Raw genomic sequence first — 15,440 nt, 5'->3', positions numbered from 1 at the left:
TCTTTCCTTTCCTAGTTAGCTTTCAGTTAATTTCTTAATACTGAACTTTTCACTGTGCTAAAAGAAGGTAATATACTTCATACTGCAGAAGAGTCTGTGAGAGCTTGTTTGCAGTGCTTTTCCAGTAACAGCTGTACATCCAGAGACTTGTTTATATGACCAAGCTTCCTAAATAATGTGGTTGTGATCTTGTCCCAAATGGCAGCCAGCAATTGCAAAGCTACCAGTTAGCTCCAATGGTAGGGGGCCTTTCAAATACAAAAGGTGGCAACTGTCTTTGACTTTCTTTTAATTTTATCATGCTACATGTCTGCTGTTAGATTATTTAATAATTGTAGAATAGTAATAACCTGTTACAGGATATTCACTGTAACTTCTAGCTTAAATGTTAAACTTGATTCTTTTAAGACTAAACGCATGTTATTCTTTTAAGTTATTTATTCTGGCATGCTTGAAGTGCACAAGTAGTGAAATGATGTCTTTTGTAGGCCTTTGTTTTAGCTGAGACTTTATGTAATGTTCTGTAGAAATACATCCTATGGCTTGAAAAATAACTTGCAATGAAGTGGAGTTTTGAATCCTTTTGCTCCTGCTAGCATTCTCAATTTAATGGTTTGGAGGGACTGCCCTACAATCTCAGCTGCTAGTGGGCCTGTATTTGATCCAAACAATTTGAATCAAGCACAGAAGAATTATTTAATTACGTTTTGTTCCCAAAAAGGGAAGATTGGTTTGATGCTAGATATGAACAAGCATGCAACCCGCACAGAAAACACCCCTTTCAAAATCCCAGTTAGATTTGTAGGCATTAAAATGGTATCTAATTCCTGTTTATTTCAGGGTCAGTACTTGGTGTTTTTTGGGTGAGAATCCAGTTGATGTAGTCACGTTCCAAAAAGATGCGTTTATGTGCAGATGGACTAATCAGTTCACTGTTAAATCTATTGTTTGTTGAGATAGGCCATAACTCTAAGATTGGTTCTTTACAATTTTGGCTATTTTGTAGAGTTTGTCTGGAAGTGGTACTGAATATTCCTGATGTGAAATGAGAACCTTAAATGTACAGGTTTTATTTGGTTGGCCTAAGCAGTATGTCTCTATAAATGGTAAAGAACAAATTAAATTGGTTTGTTAGTACTTAAAGGGTAGCAGTGTGCTAGATTTAGGGACAAAATTGTTCCTCTGCATCCAAAAACCATGGAAGAAATGGGAAATAATAGGTAGTGTAGAAAGGAATGGTGTGTGTGTGAGAGCTACTTACCAGTGAACTTCCTCATCATCATCCTCTTCCTCCTTTTCCCCCTCCCTGCAATAGACTTCAGGTACAAACCTTAGATTTCCTAGGTGCTTTATCTACCAAGACTGATTCCGTTTACTAAAATAGGAATTCTTCTGTTATTCATTAGAAGTAGTAACACTGATTCTTGTTTTGGGTTTGCTTTTTCAGACCTCCTTCTGGATGACCAATGTGTGTGTTAACCTATTATATCGGAAACTAAGTCTCCAACTTCCTATTCATTCCAGCTGGTAGCAACGCATATAATGCAAAAAAAATCACAATTCAGGATCACACAAACATTACTCGTAAAACTTTCTAGATGATTGTAGTTGCTTTGGTTGTGTTCTATGCTAGCAGAAGCCTTTTTCAAGGTTTACTGTTGACTCTAGAGCACCACATTCCCCATTTACTGGGAGCCTTGGGGGCTAGCAATATGGGGAACTCGTGTGTTTGCCGCGATGACAGTGGAGCAGAAGACAACGTGGAATCTCGGAGTCGGCAAACGGAGAACAGTAGAGTACATGTACCTGAAGCAAGAAGCCACCCAAGGGACCCTGTCCGTCCACCCAGGAGGGGTCGAGGGCCTCATGAACCAAGAAGGAAAAAACAGAATGTGGATGGGCTAGTACTTGACACACTGGCTGTAATTCGGACGTTAGTAGATAAGTAAGTACCTCCCCAAGGAATAATTCAACATGAATGAAAATGTTCTTGTCTTCTCTCAAACTGTGGCTCCATCCTCTCACCGATCTACACCTGACCCTCCCTGAAGCAGCCGCGTGTTTCCATCTGGAGGCTTAGGAGAGGAGCACCTTTCCTAGGTAATAGAAGTAGCTCTTGAGTGCCCAGGTACAGACTCTTCCAGGAGCTGAGGAGCTTTCTCACAGTTCCTGTATGGGCCTACACCCAGGTGGGATGAGAAGTGTGCTCAGTATTTCTTACCTGGCATAGATATACAGTTTAGGAAGCAATGAACACTCTGGAGTTTGGGAACTTCTGTCCTAAAAATTGGTGGTTGTGCAAGTTTTCTGTTTGCAGGCTGCATTTACTGCTTTGGAAATGGTTAAGCAAAACTGAGAGCTTTGATCTTTGTTAGCTTGTATAAACAGAGGTTTTCTTTCTAGTTTTAAGTCTGACTACCTTTTAAAGACTGCATGTTGTGACTGTTCAACTCATGATCCCAGTAGTGCATTCCTTGCATGCTCAAACCATCCATTAAGGTTGTGGGGCATATTTATGGATTCATCCTTCTTTTTTTTGTTTGTTTGTTTTTGCATTGCTTTCTACAAAGCTTTAAAAGGACCTTAAAAATGATGGGTTTTGTTAGCTCATAACCTTTTGGGTTAGGAAAGTTGAGTTGGAAAGGCTAAAAGAGAAGGAAAAACACTATTCTAGCATCACAGCTGGGATTTGAGTTCAAGGTAGATGAGGCTCGGGATACATGAGCCTTTGTTCATATACCTGCATCATTACTCTGTAATGTGCCTGCAAAGGAAGAGTTTGCCTTCCTGCTGTAAAATGCTTTAAATGGAAATACCAGGGCATATTTTTCTTCCTGAACATTTGAATCTAAGGGTTTTTTTAACAGGTTTTATTTTGCAGTCTGTCCTCAAATCATTAAGTTTAAAATCATGGCAAACTTTTTTGCAAGTCTCTCCCTAATCTTGCATGCCTTCCCCTTTCCCCTAAGTTCAGCTCCTTAAGCTGTTTCACAACACTTTTGTGCATAGTTGATCCTGTTCCTGTGGGTCTTGCAATTGGTTTTGTAATCTTGTAAGCACTTTCCTATGCTACTGAGGGACAATAAGTGTAGTTATTTGACTGATCCTGGAGTTCTGTTTCTGACAAATTCCTGAAGCTACTGTATTTATTTTTTTTTTTAAATACAGACTCCAGTGATATACTTTCGTAGACTCACACAGTCACATAGATTGGAAGGGATCTCTTGAAGTTCCTCCACTCTAGCCTCCTGCTTAAAACCCAGGTATAGTAGGAACAGGTGGTTCAGGGTTTTTTCCAGTCACGTGTTGAATGTCTTTAGAATATAAAGATTCTCTACCTCTTTGGGTCCCTGTTCCAGTGTTTGACCACCCCCATTGTTGAAATAAGTAAATACTTTTAAAAGTTGGAATTTCCCATGTTCCAACACACCCCTGTTGTCTCTTGTCCTGTTGCTGTGCTTCTCTGAGAAGAGCCTGACTCTGTCCTCTCTGTTCTTTCCCTTTATGTAGTTGCAGCAATATAATTTCTCTTCCTTTCCATTATCCCCCCTTAAGGATGAACAAATCTATTTCTCTTAGCTTCTGCTTGTATGTCATGTTCTCCAGCCCTCAACCATCTTGGAAGCCCTCAGCCAGACATGTTCCCTTATAGCAAGGTCTGTCTTGTCCTGGGGACCCCAAAAGTGGGCTGTACTGGTATATTGGTTTCCTTTGTTTCATATTAAGGCAGTTGGTAAGACACAGCGGGTTTTATAACACAGCTGAATATTACAGGTTTTTGAAGATGAGACAGACCTATGGCTATGAATAATGGAGGGGTCTGTTCACAAGGCAAACTATCTAAATGTGTCTGAAAAAAAGTTTAAGGAGCCTTTCTGCTAGACTTGAAGCTAATGATAGCCCTTTTTAGATTAATAGGAATGCTCACTTGGTGGGGGGGAATTAATGTCTGCAAATTTTGGTTTTCAGTGTAGATGAGAGACTGTAGGAATAAGTATGTTCCATTACCACCTGTTCCTCCTAGAGCCTGATTTTTCAGTTTTGAAAACACCACAACTGAAGGAAATGGTAGGGAAGTTGACAAATCTCTTTTCATTTCAAAAAATGTGCAAGAATAAAGTCAAACTAAAATGAAACTATGTAAGTAACAGCAGGTTCGAAAGATGGGCTTCAGTGCAATATAGTACAGCCTTGAAGAGCGAAAGATAGTAGTCTAAAGAATGGAAGGCAAACCCCTTTTTCTGACAATTTTTTTCCAAACTCTATACTGAAAGTTAATAAATAGGAACACTCTGAGATTAATTGTAAATTAAGTTGTTATACTATGATCTGCAACGAACAGTTGCTTCCCCTGTTTGGTATTTGTTTGGGTTTTCTTGTTGGTTTTTTTTGTTTTATCAAATCTTGAAGTTTGGACCTAAAACAAGACAACTGCTTTTATCCTGTCCTATCTAGACACATCTCTTTCCTAAAAGGAAAGGACTTTCATTTCCTAGCCTCAGAAGGATAAGTACTAATTTTTTGAGTTTTTATGAAGTGCTGCTTTGCAAATTAGCAAAATGCCTGTTTTGTTTCCAATTGAGGAAGGTGTGTGCTGGAGGGGATGTTTGGAAGTTAAGTATGGCAGATCAGTGGGACAGGACTCTACTTTGCTCAGTGCCAGTACTGCTAACACCTGCTACCCGTGACAGAATCAGAAATCTTGCTGATAAAAAATTTCATCCTTTTTTATCGTAGCCTTTACTTGTACTTATGGTATTTTTTTTTCTTCTTTCTTTGAGTCTTTACATCCTTTCTCTTGACGCAATTCTGTTTGCAGTATTGTACTTCTTTCTCCTGGGGAGATTTGTTTCCAGAAGAAAGGCAGAGATGCTTGGAGGAAAAAAAAAATACTATTTATTTCAAATGTTATAGCAATATAAAAATGGGTTAAACTTCACTTTTTAGCATTTTCTTATGGAAATATTTAAGAACAAGTTAATTTTTTTTAAGAAAAGCATGTATTTACATTGTATATTTTTAGTCAAAACTGAGATTTTTCTCTTCTTTTATAATTAATCCTTCCAGAGTAGGTAGTTTTATTATCTGCATGATTAGTCTGTGTTGAAATTTTCTAAAATAAATCTGTATTTTGCATTTCCAATTTCATTTCAGAGCTGTGGGATAGAAATTGGGTGTGGAACATCTCATTCTAAGCCTGGGGTTAGCTCACAGTGCCTAAGTAGCACTGAATAAAGAAAGCGTTTAGGACATGCTGCTGCATAAGCTTTTTTTGGACCTGGAGGTGCTTACTGAATAGGATTTTGAGATCTTGCTTCAGGTATTTCAGCGGCAGTGCCTATTCAGATAAACAGACCTGGACATAGCTTCTTGTCCTTGCTTCAGCAAACCAGACTGAGGAACTGATCTAACTGAACTTTTTATGTTTTTTCAAGTTAGAAAGGGGATTGGGTTAAGTATCTTCTCTTAAACTGCCTTAACTATTTCTTACAGCTCTTGTTAATGAGAGTTTGAAGCCTATGATGCTGTTAGGTGGCTTGCCTTTCAGTTTTGTGGGTTTTCTTAAATATTTATATATTTAGCAGAGAATTTCTGGGGGGAAAAAAAATCATGTTTAAGCTATGTCCCTTGTGCAGTGCTCTTGGTTCACTTCATGACCTCTGACTTATAGTCTCCTGTTACATACTCTGAGGAACCTGCTAATGAATAGCACTAAGCCTAAGCATTATGTTCAGCTGTTAGATGTGCAGATATGGATCACCGTTTCATTTATCAGCTATCATAGACATGCAGTTGTTGACTTTGAGCTGGGGAAAGGCTCAAATCCCATCTGTGTTTCAGATCTGAAAATGGCATTAGCAGTCTGCGGTCTATATAACTTTCTTTTGTTAAATACTTACTGGATTCATTTTCTGTCTGTGTATTATCATTTTATTCAGTGTATTATGTTGATGATTGTATATAAATTTTGACCTGTGTAATATCTCTTTCAGTGACCAGGAGCCTCCTTATTCAATGATCACGTTGCATGAAATGGCAGAAACAGGTATCAAGGCACTGTGTTGGGCATTTCAGTTGTGACTCCAAAGCAAAAGGAAAAAAAAACCCAAATCCTCTTTTGTTGGCGAAGAAAAATACATGCTAGCAGTATGTGTTACGACTTGCTGTAACTAGGAATGTGGGATCCAAAACACAGTTCTGCCCTTCAGAAGCTTCTCTGAGCTCATGGCATTTGCCTCAGTTTTTTTGAACTCCGTTAAACTTACCACGTGAACTCTCCAGAAGCAGCCAATGGATGGCCACAAACACATTGTAATGGCATTACACTGTAAGCCACAAAGAATGTCTGTTTGCAGTAAGGCAGAAACAACCCATGTATGTATGTAGACGTGGTTTAAGCCCACATGCTCCAGTGTTGGCAAATAGTACATACTTTTTGGGTTGGGTTTTGCTGTCTCCTTAGACCTCTGCTTTATTGGTGTACTTGTTTCAGTCCTGTCCCTAAGTACTCTGGCAAGGTGAGCCATATTTGTGCAAGGGCTGTTTTATCTTTGTTACAGTAGCAGAAATTCTCCTAGCTCAAGACCTCCACCAAATTTCTGGTTTAGGTGAATTTTTGTCTCTCTTAGTAGAGTTTATGCTGGTCTTAGGAAATGTATTTCTATATCAAAATAAATTAATGAACTTGATTACATATTACAGCAATTCAGGAAAATGTTTTTCAGGGGAATGTGCTAACAAAACTCATACCCCAATGTGTTACTTATATTTACTTGTCTTTTTGAAGGGAGTGCTAAGTCTCTTCAAATCCACTCACTTGTATGCAGATACAGACTCTGTCTTTATTTTTGACTTCTAAGGGAATTACTTTCTTGTAAATCTAAATCTGTTTATTAGTAGTTTAACATCTTATATGTGGGTGGTTGTTTACTTGCAAGTAGAAGTCCTTGTTTACTCATTAAACAGTAGGAGTCGTTCCTTTTGAAAGCAAATTTTCTTTAGACCACGAGGCATGGGACAAGGTAATGCAGTTCCTCTGAGGCCCATGTTACTTGAGAGAACTTGAATGCTCTGATTCTGGCTAGAAAATGGTGGGTTTTTTCAGTGTCACTGTGGATGCACCATTTAACACCTAAGCATTAACACTGGACATTGAACTTTTGAGTATCACACTGGAACAAAGTGCTTGTCCATATGGGTCATGACTGTTCCTTCCCAATACTAGTGGGAACTAAAGGATGCTCTGGCCTGGACAAGACTGTTCTCCAAACAATAGAGACATTCGCTATTACCCAAGCTGCTGCTGTAAACTTTTTTTTCCTCCTTGAATTTAAACTTTTAAACTACTGCAAACTAAGACATTGATGTAAAAAGCAAGCTGGTTCGGTGTTTTCTTTGGGGTTTGTAGTTTTGGTTTTTTTGTTGTGGTGGGGTTTTTTGTGGCGTCTTTAAACTCACTGGGTAATTTTGAAGATTTTTCAATTTACGTTTATGGATGTATTTTGAACACTTTAGAATTGCAGTGTTAATTCTGAGAGTTACTTCTGTTTTGTGGTTGACAGATGAAGGCTGGTTGGAAGTTGTCCAGTCTTTAATTAGAGTTATTCCATTAGAAGATCCCCTGGGACCAGCTGTTATAACGCTACTACTTGATGAATGTCCGCTGCCAACAAAAGTGAGTCTAAACCGTATGTATTTAGCTGTGGCTGACTTTGTGGTTGCCACGCCCATGATAGTTTCTGAGTGGGTTTCACCAGTGATGCAAAACTCTATTACCTGTTCAGAAAATGGGTGTAACTTGCAACTTTGAGTCATTTGTGGTGACTTGGTATCTAATTGCTATGTAATGCTAGAAACATGGGGGTGGGAGTGGAAGATAAATCTGGTCCATGGGGACGAACAAGATGCCTTTGTCTTTAGCTACTTTTCTTGCTGTCCTTTCCTGCCATGTGGTACATGCATGCTGTGCAGTGAGGGTGTACAGATGCTGCAAAAGCAGTACAAAGTTATGCTGGTTTATTCTCAAGTTCTAAAAGCTGTGCATTTGCAAGTCACTATTGAATTTGCTCCTGCCCTGCACATAAGGAATGCAACACAAGTGTGTGTGTTAAGTTTAAACAAATGACAGTTTTTTAACTATGAAATACCTAGATACGGTTTTGGCAAGTTCGGATACTTTATTATTTATTTTTTTTACTAACCACTAATCTGTTTTTTGGATGGAAAGATTGACCCGAGGTGTTTATACTGTGTTGGTACAAGTGTTTTAATGAGTGCCTCAAGCACTTCAAGATGCTAACCATTGTTGAATCCCTTCAAATATGATAATTGTACAGAGAACTTGTCTGCCTTCAAATGCTTGTCATGATCTCATGTCATCAGAAATTGAAGACAACATCATTGCAGCTTTCATTTATCAATCTGCTTCTTATGCTGCCAATTTTAGTTTTCAGTTTGCATTGTTAGAGATATAAAAAGCTGGTAGCTTTTTGTCTTGCATAAATAGAAGAGTGGCTGGAGAGCTAGTCAAGCTCTCTAACTACCCGGAGTGTGCTTTTTTTTTCTCTAGGCTATTGATTAAAGTCATCTGATACTTTTGAACAAGTTAAATGTTCTATGATGGCTGTTGCATAAACTGCAAAATTATTTTGAAAAAAAAGGCTATAATTAGAAATTTTGGCTGCTTTGAAAAAGAAATCAGGAAAAGGAGACCACTGTGAATGTGCCAAATGAAGAGTGATCTTGTATTTTTTTGTTCGGCCTTACAGTGTACTTGGCAATCAAACGATTTGTTTTTTCAAAAGCATGTAACTTTTATTTAGGTATTTTAATTTTACGGAGCTAGCTATGAGATAGTTGATCTTAACAAGACAAAAGGAATAAAATGCCTGTTTCTGGAGTGTACAGAGGTTTCTTTCCTGAGCAATCTCTTTACAGCACAGGGAGCTGCGGTTGTGGATCTGCTGGTCACATGCAGCCTAGTAAAGTGTTTGCTGCTGTTGATTTTCTTTCTATTCAGAGTAAGTTTAAGTTTTTGGACTTAAGGGTTTTAAGTTGGTGTCCCACTTCTGTGACAGCTGCAGAACAGCAGCAGGCTGTATTTCATCTTCTGTTAATATAGGCTATGAAGTCCATAAAGTTAAAATGGCAGCACAGTAAACTGTTTATTCTATAAAGTCTTTATTTAACTCAAAATAGTTGATCTCTGTGACAGTTCTAATAATGGCTAAAAGCTGTATTGGAGTATATCAAGAGTCTAATTTTAGTGAGGCTTTTCCATCCCAAGGCTGTGGCTCAGTCATCCTTTCTTCTTTCTCTATTCTTTCCACTTAGTGGCAGTCCTGTTGATCAGTTCTGGTTTTGTGACTTTTCTTTTGGAACATAACTACTTTTCAGTGTGATCTGTGTACAAATCTCAAACTCTAGTTTAGTAAACTGATTTGAGTGCAGCTCTGAGTACAATTTTAAAAAAAACAAACATATTCAACTTGAGCAGTACTCATTTTTTCTCCAGATGGCCTCCTGATGACTTGTGTGAGGAGTTCTTCTATTTTAATTAGATCCTAGACTGAGATTGTGCAGTTTCAATCTGAATCAGCTGAAACTTTCATGAAGTCTGGAAAGTTGAGGGGGTTTTGGAACTTTGCAGGGTGGGGTTCTCCCTGTGGGATAACTTGTTCTGGCTCTAGATTAACCTGTAACTACTCTGAAAATGGAGGGTATGCTCTAGATCTATCTTGAATTTTATATCCATACCATACTGCCTGAATGAAGCAAGTCAAAGCATGGGATTTTAGATTTATTACTCTCATTGGTTACTTCCTAAATTAGCATGACTACAGAAGGCCATTTATGCTCTCAAGAATACCATTTATGATGTCCTCTAAAGCTGACAGCATCCTAAATTTATGATGGGGATGTGGACTCAGGGCAGGGGGGGCAGAGCAGGCATGTCTCTCTAGTCGTGAATTCTAAAGTCTCAAACAGACCTTTTGTTTTGGAAAGGGTGTGAGTTTTAGGACACTGGAAACAGATTAGATGGCAGTAGTGCCATATGTGCTGATTGGTATTGTTTGCCTTTGTCTACTATTCTAGTTTTATTGCTATAGGTAACTCACTTGTCTATGTCCAGAAGTGTCCTGAGTTGTTGATCACAACAATGACCAACAATCTGGTGGTAATTTTAAAGTTACAACTCTTTGGTATGTTGAACTTTTCTTCCCATCTGTTCTTTATTATCTTCTTATCTTAGAAGATAACCATCCCATGCTGTCTGTAATATGATGCTGACTTTAGTAATATAGTGTAAAAATGATTTGTTTTACTATATTGAGTTAGGGGGAAAGCCATATATGTCAGTAATATTGAAGAGATTTATGATTTTTTTTTTTTCAGGATGCATTACAGAAGTTAACTGAAATATTAAACTTAAATGGAGCTGCTGCTTGCCAGGATGCTTGTCACCCTGCCAAACACCGGAATACTACTGCGGTACTGGGCTGCTTAGCAGAGAAGTTGGCAGGTAAAGCTGTGGGATTCTTCTGAAAGCTTTCATTTGGCTTGCTGAAGCACCTTCTGCTTAAGCACCCATGATGCAGACTAGTTCAGAAATGTTTTCTTAGAACTGAATAATGCTCTGCATTGAGGGGAGACCTTGTGTGACAGGTGTGACACAATCTACTGCTTGATTAAAATGTTGGACACTCACTAGCTTGGGTCTGAATGAGCTGTTCACAATCCCAGATACTTGAAAAGATTAAATCCTTCTGATGCATGGTTAGTGATTGTGGCTCAGTGTTTGTTTATGGTATATTGCCTAACACTGGTAATCAGTTTTTTCTATAGACCTACTCTGGCTGTGTGTGAATTACTGAGAACACATAGTTCTTCAGCCAGTAGGCAGGAGTATCAAATTAGTAGTCATGGAGGCTGTATAGAAATAGAGATGCTCTTTCCACTAAACATATATTGATCTATTGTAGTTAGCTGACAAGATTCCCTCTTCTGTGTTACTTAAAAGAAAATTGCTGGGATTCTCTTATAAGGTGACTTTTTGTATAGAACTTTTCATTCCCTGTCATATTTAGTACCCTGCTGGAAAACTATGATTAAGTTTCCTTCCTGCTGATGGTCAGTTTTGTATGTCTTTTTTTGCTCCTTTTCTGAAAGCAGACAGGAAAAGGAGGAAAAAGTGATTGCCCAGTATCACCCAATGGTTATTAAAAAATAATTTCAATATTTCTGTTAAAAAAAGTAAAGAACAAGGGCAGGAATTATTTTTGTACTATAATACTTCTACTGTTATACTAAGTCAGAATGAGATCCTGCATCTACTTTTGTCATAGTGGACACGGATCTCATTGTATCAGCTCAGGCAGCAAATCTGCTAATGCCGTGTTGGAACCCATTGCAATTTGTTCGAGTTTGTAGATGCCAGAGTTTGATTCACTTGTATCTCTCCCTTGATTAAGCAGACAGTATTTCAGGGCATTATTTTTTTTTACATTGGCTGCTTGCTATGGTGCTGTTGCAAATTGTATAATTAACTATCAAGTAGGCTATATTACATGCTCAGTTTTGCTTATTTGGGGCTACTGATAAATGGAGCTGGTCTTTATACTTTGATTCTGGAAGTAAAGGAGTGCCAGTCTCTTTTGAAAAGCAATGAGCATGGAAATGCTAAGCCCGGGCTGGTGTAGTCTTACTTAAAAATCTTAGAAGTGTGGCTAGAGCTCTGTACCCATTTCAGCAGGTAAACTGAATGTTTGCAATTTGCCAGTAACTGTGTAGCAAATATTTGACTGGGAACAAAGATAATTATTCTATATTATAGTTCTGCTTTGCTGTGAAGTTCTTGAATCTTCTTTAATTTGTTGCCTTGTCTTTAAAAGATGATGAATATATGGTAGTTCCCATGGATGGATTTAATTCTTAATTTTCTTGTAGGTCCTGCAAGTATAGGCTTACTCAGCCCAGGCATATTGGAATATTTACTTCACAGCTTGGTAAGTGTCTTCGAACTTTTTGGATGTATCCGTACATAGCAATTGTAACGCAAATTATTTTTTATTATTATTGTGAAAAGTTAGGGTCATGTTTGGTAAATACTGGTAACGTATGTTATAGAAAGCTGAGATTCCAAGAGAGTCTGTGGAGTCTCCGTCCTTGGAGATAATTAGAAGTCACTAGGACAAGGCACTGAGCAGCCTGATCTACTTGAACCAACCCTCCACAGGAGGGTGAACTAGAGGAGGAGCTTTGGAGGTCCCTTTCAACCAATATCATTCTGTGACAGACTAACAGCTTTTCCTATCCATCTGTGCTGGGTATTTACTAAATAACTTTTCTTACTGCCCACGTTTAGAACTTCCAGTCCCATCCGACAGTGATGCTTTTTGCACTAATAGCACTGGAGAAGTTTGCACAAACAAGTAAGTATTAGCCTGATACTGTCCTTAACAGTCATACTATGGCTTCTACTGCATGATTGTTACTTGCTTCATCTGATAACAGTTGTGAGCATGAGAGACTGGATTGGTGGAAACACAAATGTAGAAGAGAAATGTTTGTCCACTTACAGGCAAGAAGAAATATTTATTGCTTTAGTGACATCCCTCTACCCCTCAAAACCCTTGAGATACTTGCTGAAACTCATTGCAGTCCTTCCCACTCAGACATTGCTGTAGAAGGACTTATGATATGAGGCCTTTGTTACTGAAATAAATCTGTATTAGAGATGGAGAACAGCTACGATTGGGTATTTGCAGGCATGAAAAAATATTTATTGCTTTAATGACACTCCTACCCACAAATCTTTAAGAGATTTGCTGAAACTCAGTCCTCAGCTTAGCAATTGCTACATAAAGACTTATGACATGAGACCTTTGTTACTTGAAATGAAAAAAAATCTGTATTGGGGAGATGGAGACCAGCTGTGATCTAATAGTCTCTTGATGATGCAGCTCCATGCTAAGAAGTGGTGTATCTGACTGCTCAGTTAATTTCATGTCTGCTTGGGGAAAGAATATAATGCTGTTTATAATGCTGCGGTTTAAAGGTGGGGGGAGGCTTCTACTGTGTTTGTAGAATGTTACTATTTTTAACTAAACTTATGCCTAGTTTATAGCAATTATTCTTCTTTGCTCTTAAATTGCAGGTGAAAATAAAATTACAGTTTCTGAGTCGTGCATTAGCGACCAACTGGTCTTGCTAGAGAAATGGACAGATAATCCAGACTATTTAAAACGCCAGGTTGGATTCTGTGCCCAGTGGAGTTTAGACAATCTGTGTAGGTATAACGAAGGGATGGATTCATTTAATATTTATCACTTCTCCAAAGAAATGGAGGACTACTTTGTGTCTGTTTTGTATAAGCACTTACTGTAAACATATGTGACTGCATTTGTAATCACTCTCCTTCAAAAACAAACAAACAAAAAGGCAAATAAATCCAGTATAATTGCATGGAAAGGAAATTTTGGCAAGGAAAATGTTTGTGAAAGGAAGTGGTTTGTACTCTGCAAGTTAGAGCTGCAATGAAAATTCTTCTTTGCACTGTATTTCCTGGAACCCATGCTTCAGCAGACGTGCTGAGTAGCTAAATAGTGCAGCTCTGTCTCTCTGTGGAACAGCTGGATTACTGATTTATCCTGGTGACAGTCACTACTGTGATCGTATGCCAGCAGTGCAGTCTCAAAGAATTCTTAAAGACTTTTTAAAGATATGGTCTTGTGATCAAAATTGAAAAGTGTTTGACAGAGCACTTTACTAAATCTATCCTTTTGGATGACGAACAATCATGAAATTCGCTTGTTTAGCTGTGACTTTTGAGGGTGCAGCAACTCTAAGGATCTTGTAGTTTCTAATGCCTTTTAGATAAATTTGGTAAAAGGTGGTGTTGGGCTTTATTGGAGCTTTAGCCAGCTTATGGAAGGCCAGTGTCAGTTGTGTTTAGTAAACATCTGTGTAAGTGTTGTAGCAAGTTTGGGATAAGTGATGGGTTCTAAGATAAGATCTCTGATTTATAAATTAACATGCATGTGTCAGCAATTTGACACCTGGCAAGAAAAATGCTTCCGATCCTTCTGTGTAAAAAGGGGATGCAGGGAGAAAGAGCTGCTTTGGCTCAGTTCAAGTTCATCACATCCCTGAAAATGAGAGAGTGAAAACTTTAAATCTTTGTTTTCCCCTTCCCCCTCTTCCCCCTCCTCAAAATTTTTTCTGCTGTGATCAATCAGAAAAAGTGCCCAACTGAATATTCAAATACAATGGTAAATCCTGAAACATTGTGGCATTTTGGTATGAACTTGGATGCCTTACGTTTGCCTGTGGGTTTCCTGAAAGTAGTAATTAGATTGTAGGAGCTCTAGTCAGAGGTATAGGTTGTTTTCTTATGTTTAGAGGATATTTAACACACAGTGTATTGGAAGTGATGCTGTTTTTCATGCAGGCAAAATGTCAATATTTCATTCAGTTATGCCAAATGTTAACTGGATCCTAGAGAGTTTGATCGCCACTGTGTGAAATGTTTAAAGTTTTGCTGCAGCAGTGATTAAAACTAGTTTTATTTTGCAGTTTTAAAAGAAGGCAGGCAGTTTACATATGAGAAGGTTGACTTGACCAACATCAGGGCTATGCTGAACAGTAATGATGTCAGTGAATACCTGAAGATCTCACCACATGGATTAGAGGTAGGATATAATTTCATGATTTCAACTTAAAAAGGAGTCTGAAGAAAAAGACAGGTTTTAACTATTTTTGTTTGCTACTTGCTTCTGTGATTTCCTAGAATGAATCAAAGTTCTCTGTCAGCTTTGTATAGAAAACTTGCTTTACCAGAGGATTGTAACATCACTACACTGATCGCAATTGTAGAAATGTTCACACTAAAGTAACACCTGTATCTGTGCCCCAAAACTTTAGAAAAGTGAGGAGGATGCTTAAGAGCCAGCTGGTTTTTCACTCTTTTTGACTAAATTTGTTCACCAAGTATAATTCCTATTGTTTGTGCTGTCTAGTCTTGAAAAGCCCATAACAGTAGTATTTTTGTCTCAGCCATATGTGGCTTTTTTCTTCTTCTGTTACTGTCCTGGTTTCAGTTGGGATAGAGTTAATTTTCTTCCCAGTAGCTGGTATAGTGTTATGTTTTGGATTTAATATGAGAAGAATGTTGCTAACACACTGATGTTTTCAGTTGTTTCTAAGTAGTGTTTATACTGAGTCAAGGATTTTTCAGCTTTTCCTGCCCAGCCAGCAAGAAGGCTGGAGGGGCACAAGAAGTTGGGAGGGGATACAGCCAGGGCAGTTGACTCAAAGTGGCCAAAGGGGTATTCCATGCCATGTGACATCATGCCCAGTATATAAACTGGGGGGAGTTAGTGAGGGGTGGAGTGGATCGCTGCTTGGGAACTAACTGGGCATTGGTCGGCAAGTGGTAAGCA

General features: G+C 38.4%; 1 protein-coding gene across 3 annotated transcripts in view; it reads left to right on the top strand.

Annotated features, from left to right (window-relative positions):
* RSPRY1 (ring finger and SPRY domain containing 1) overlaps positions 1-15,440 on the top strand; it is a 40,530-nt gene that overhangs the window by 12,762 nt on the left and 12,328 nt on the right. For 2 of the 3 annotated variants that reach the window (XM_049805056.1, XM_049805054.1), the window contains exons 3-10: positions 1,448-1,945; positions 5,994-6,046; positions 7,563-7,675; positions 10,396-10,522; positions 11,947-12,005; positions 12,365-12,431; positions 13,157-13,288; positions 14,575-14,690. In XM_049805056.1, the coding sequence (XP_049661013.1) occupies positions 1,599-1,945; positions 5,994-6,046; positions 7,563-7,675; positions 10,396-10,522; positions 11,947-12,005; positions 12,365-12,431; positions 13,157-13,288; positions 14,575-14,690 (1,014 nt within the window). In that variant the 5' untranslated portion in view covers positions 1,448-1,598. The remainder of the gene's footprint in view (positions 1-1,447; positions 1,946-5,993; positions 6,047-7,562; positions 7,676-10,395; positions 10,523-11,946; positions 12,006-12,364; positions 12,432-13,156; positions 13,289-14,574; positions 14,691-15,440) is intronic. The other variant, XM_049805055.1, reaches the window with a different exon arrangement.

Source organism: Accipiter gentilis, chromosome 7, assembly GCF_929443795.1.
Source record: "Accipiter gentilis chromosome 7, bAccGen1.1, whole genome shotgun sequence".
NCBI classification, from domain to species: domain Eukaryota; kingdom Metazoa; phylum Chordata; class Aves; order Accipitriformes; family Accipitridae; genus Astur; species Astur gentilis.
This window is presented reverse-complemented; position numbering and strand designations above follow the sequence as displayed.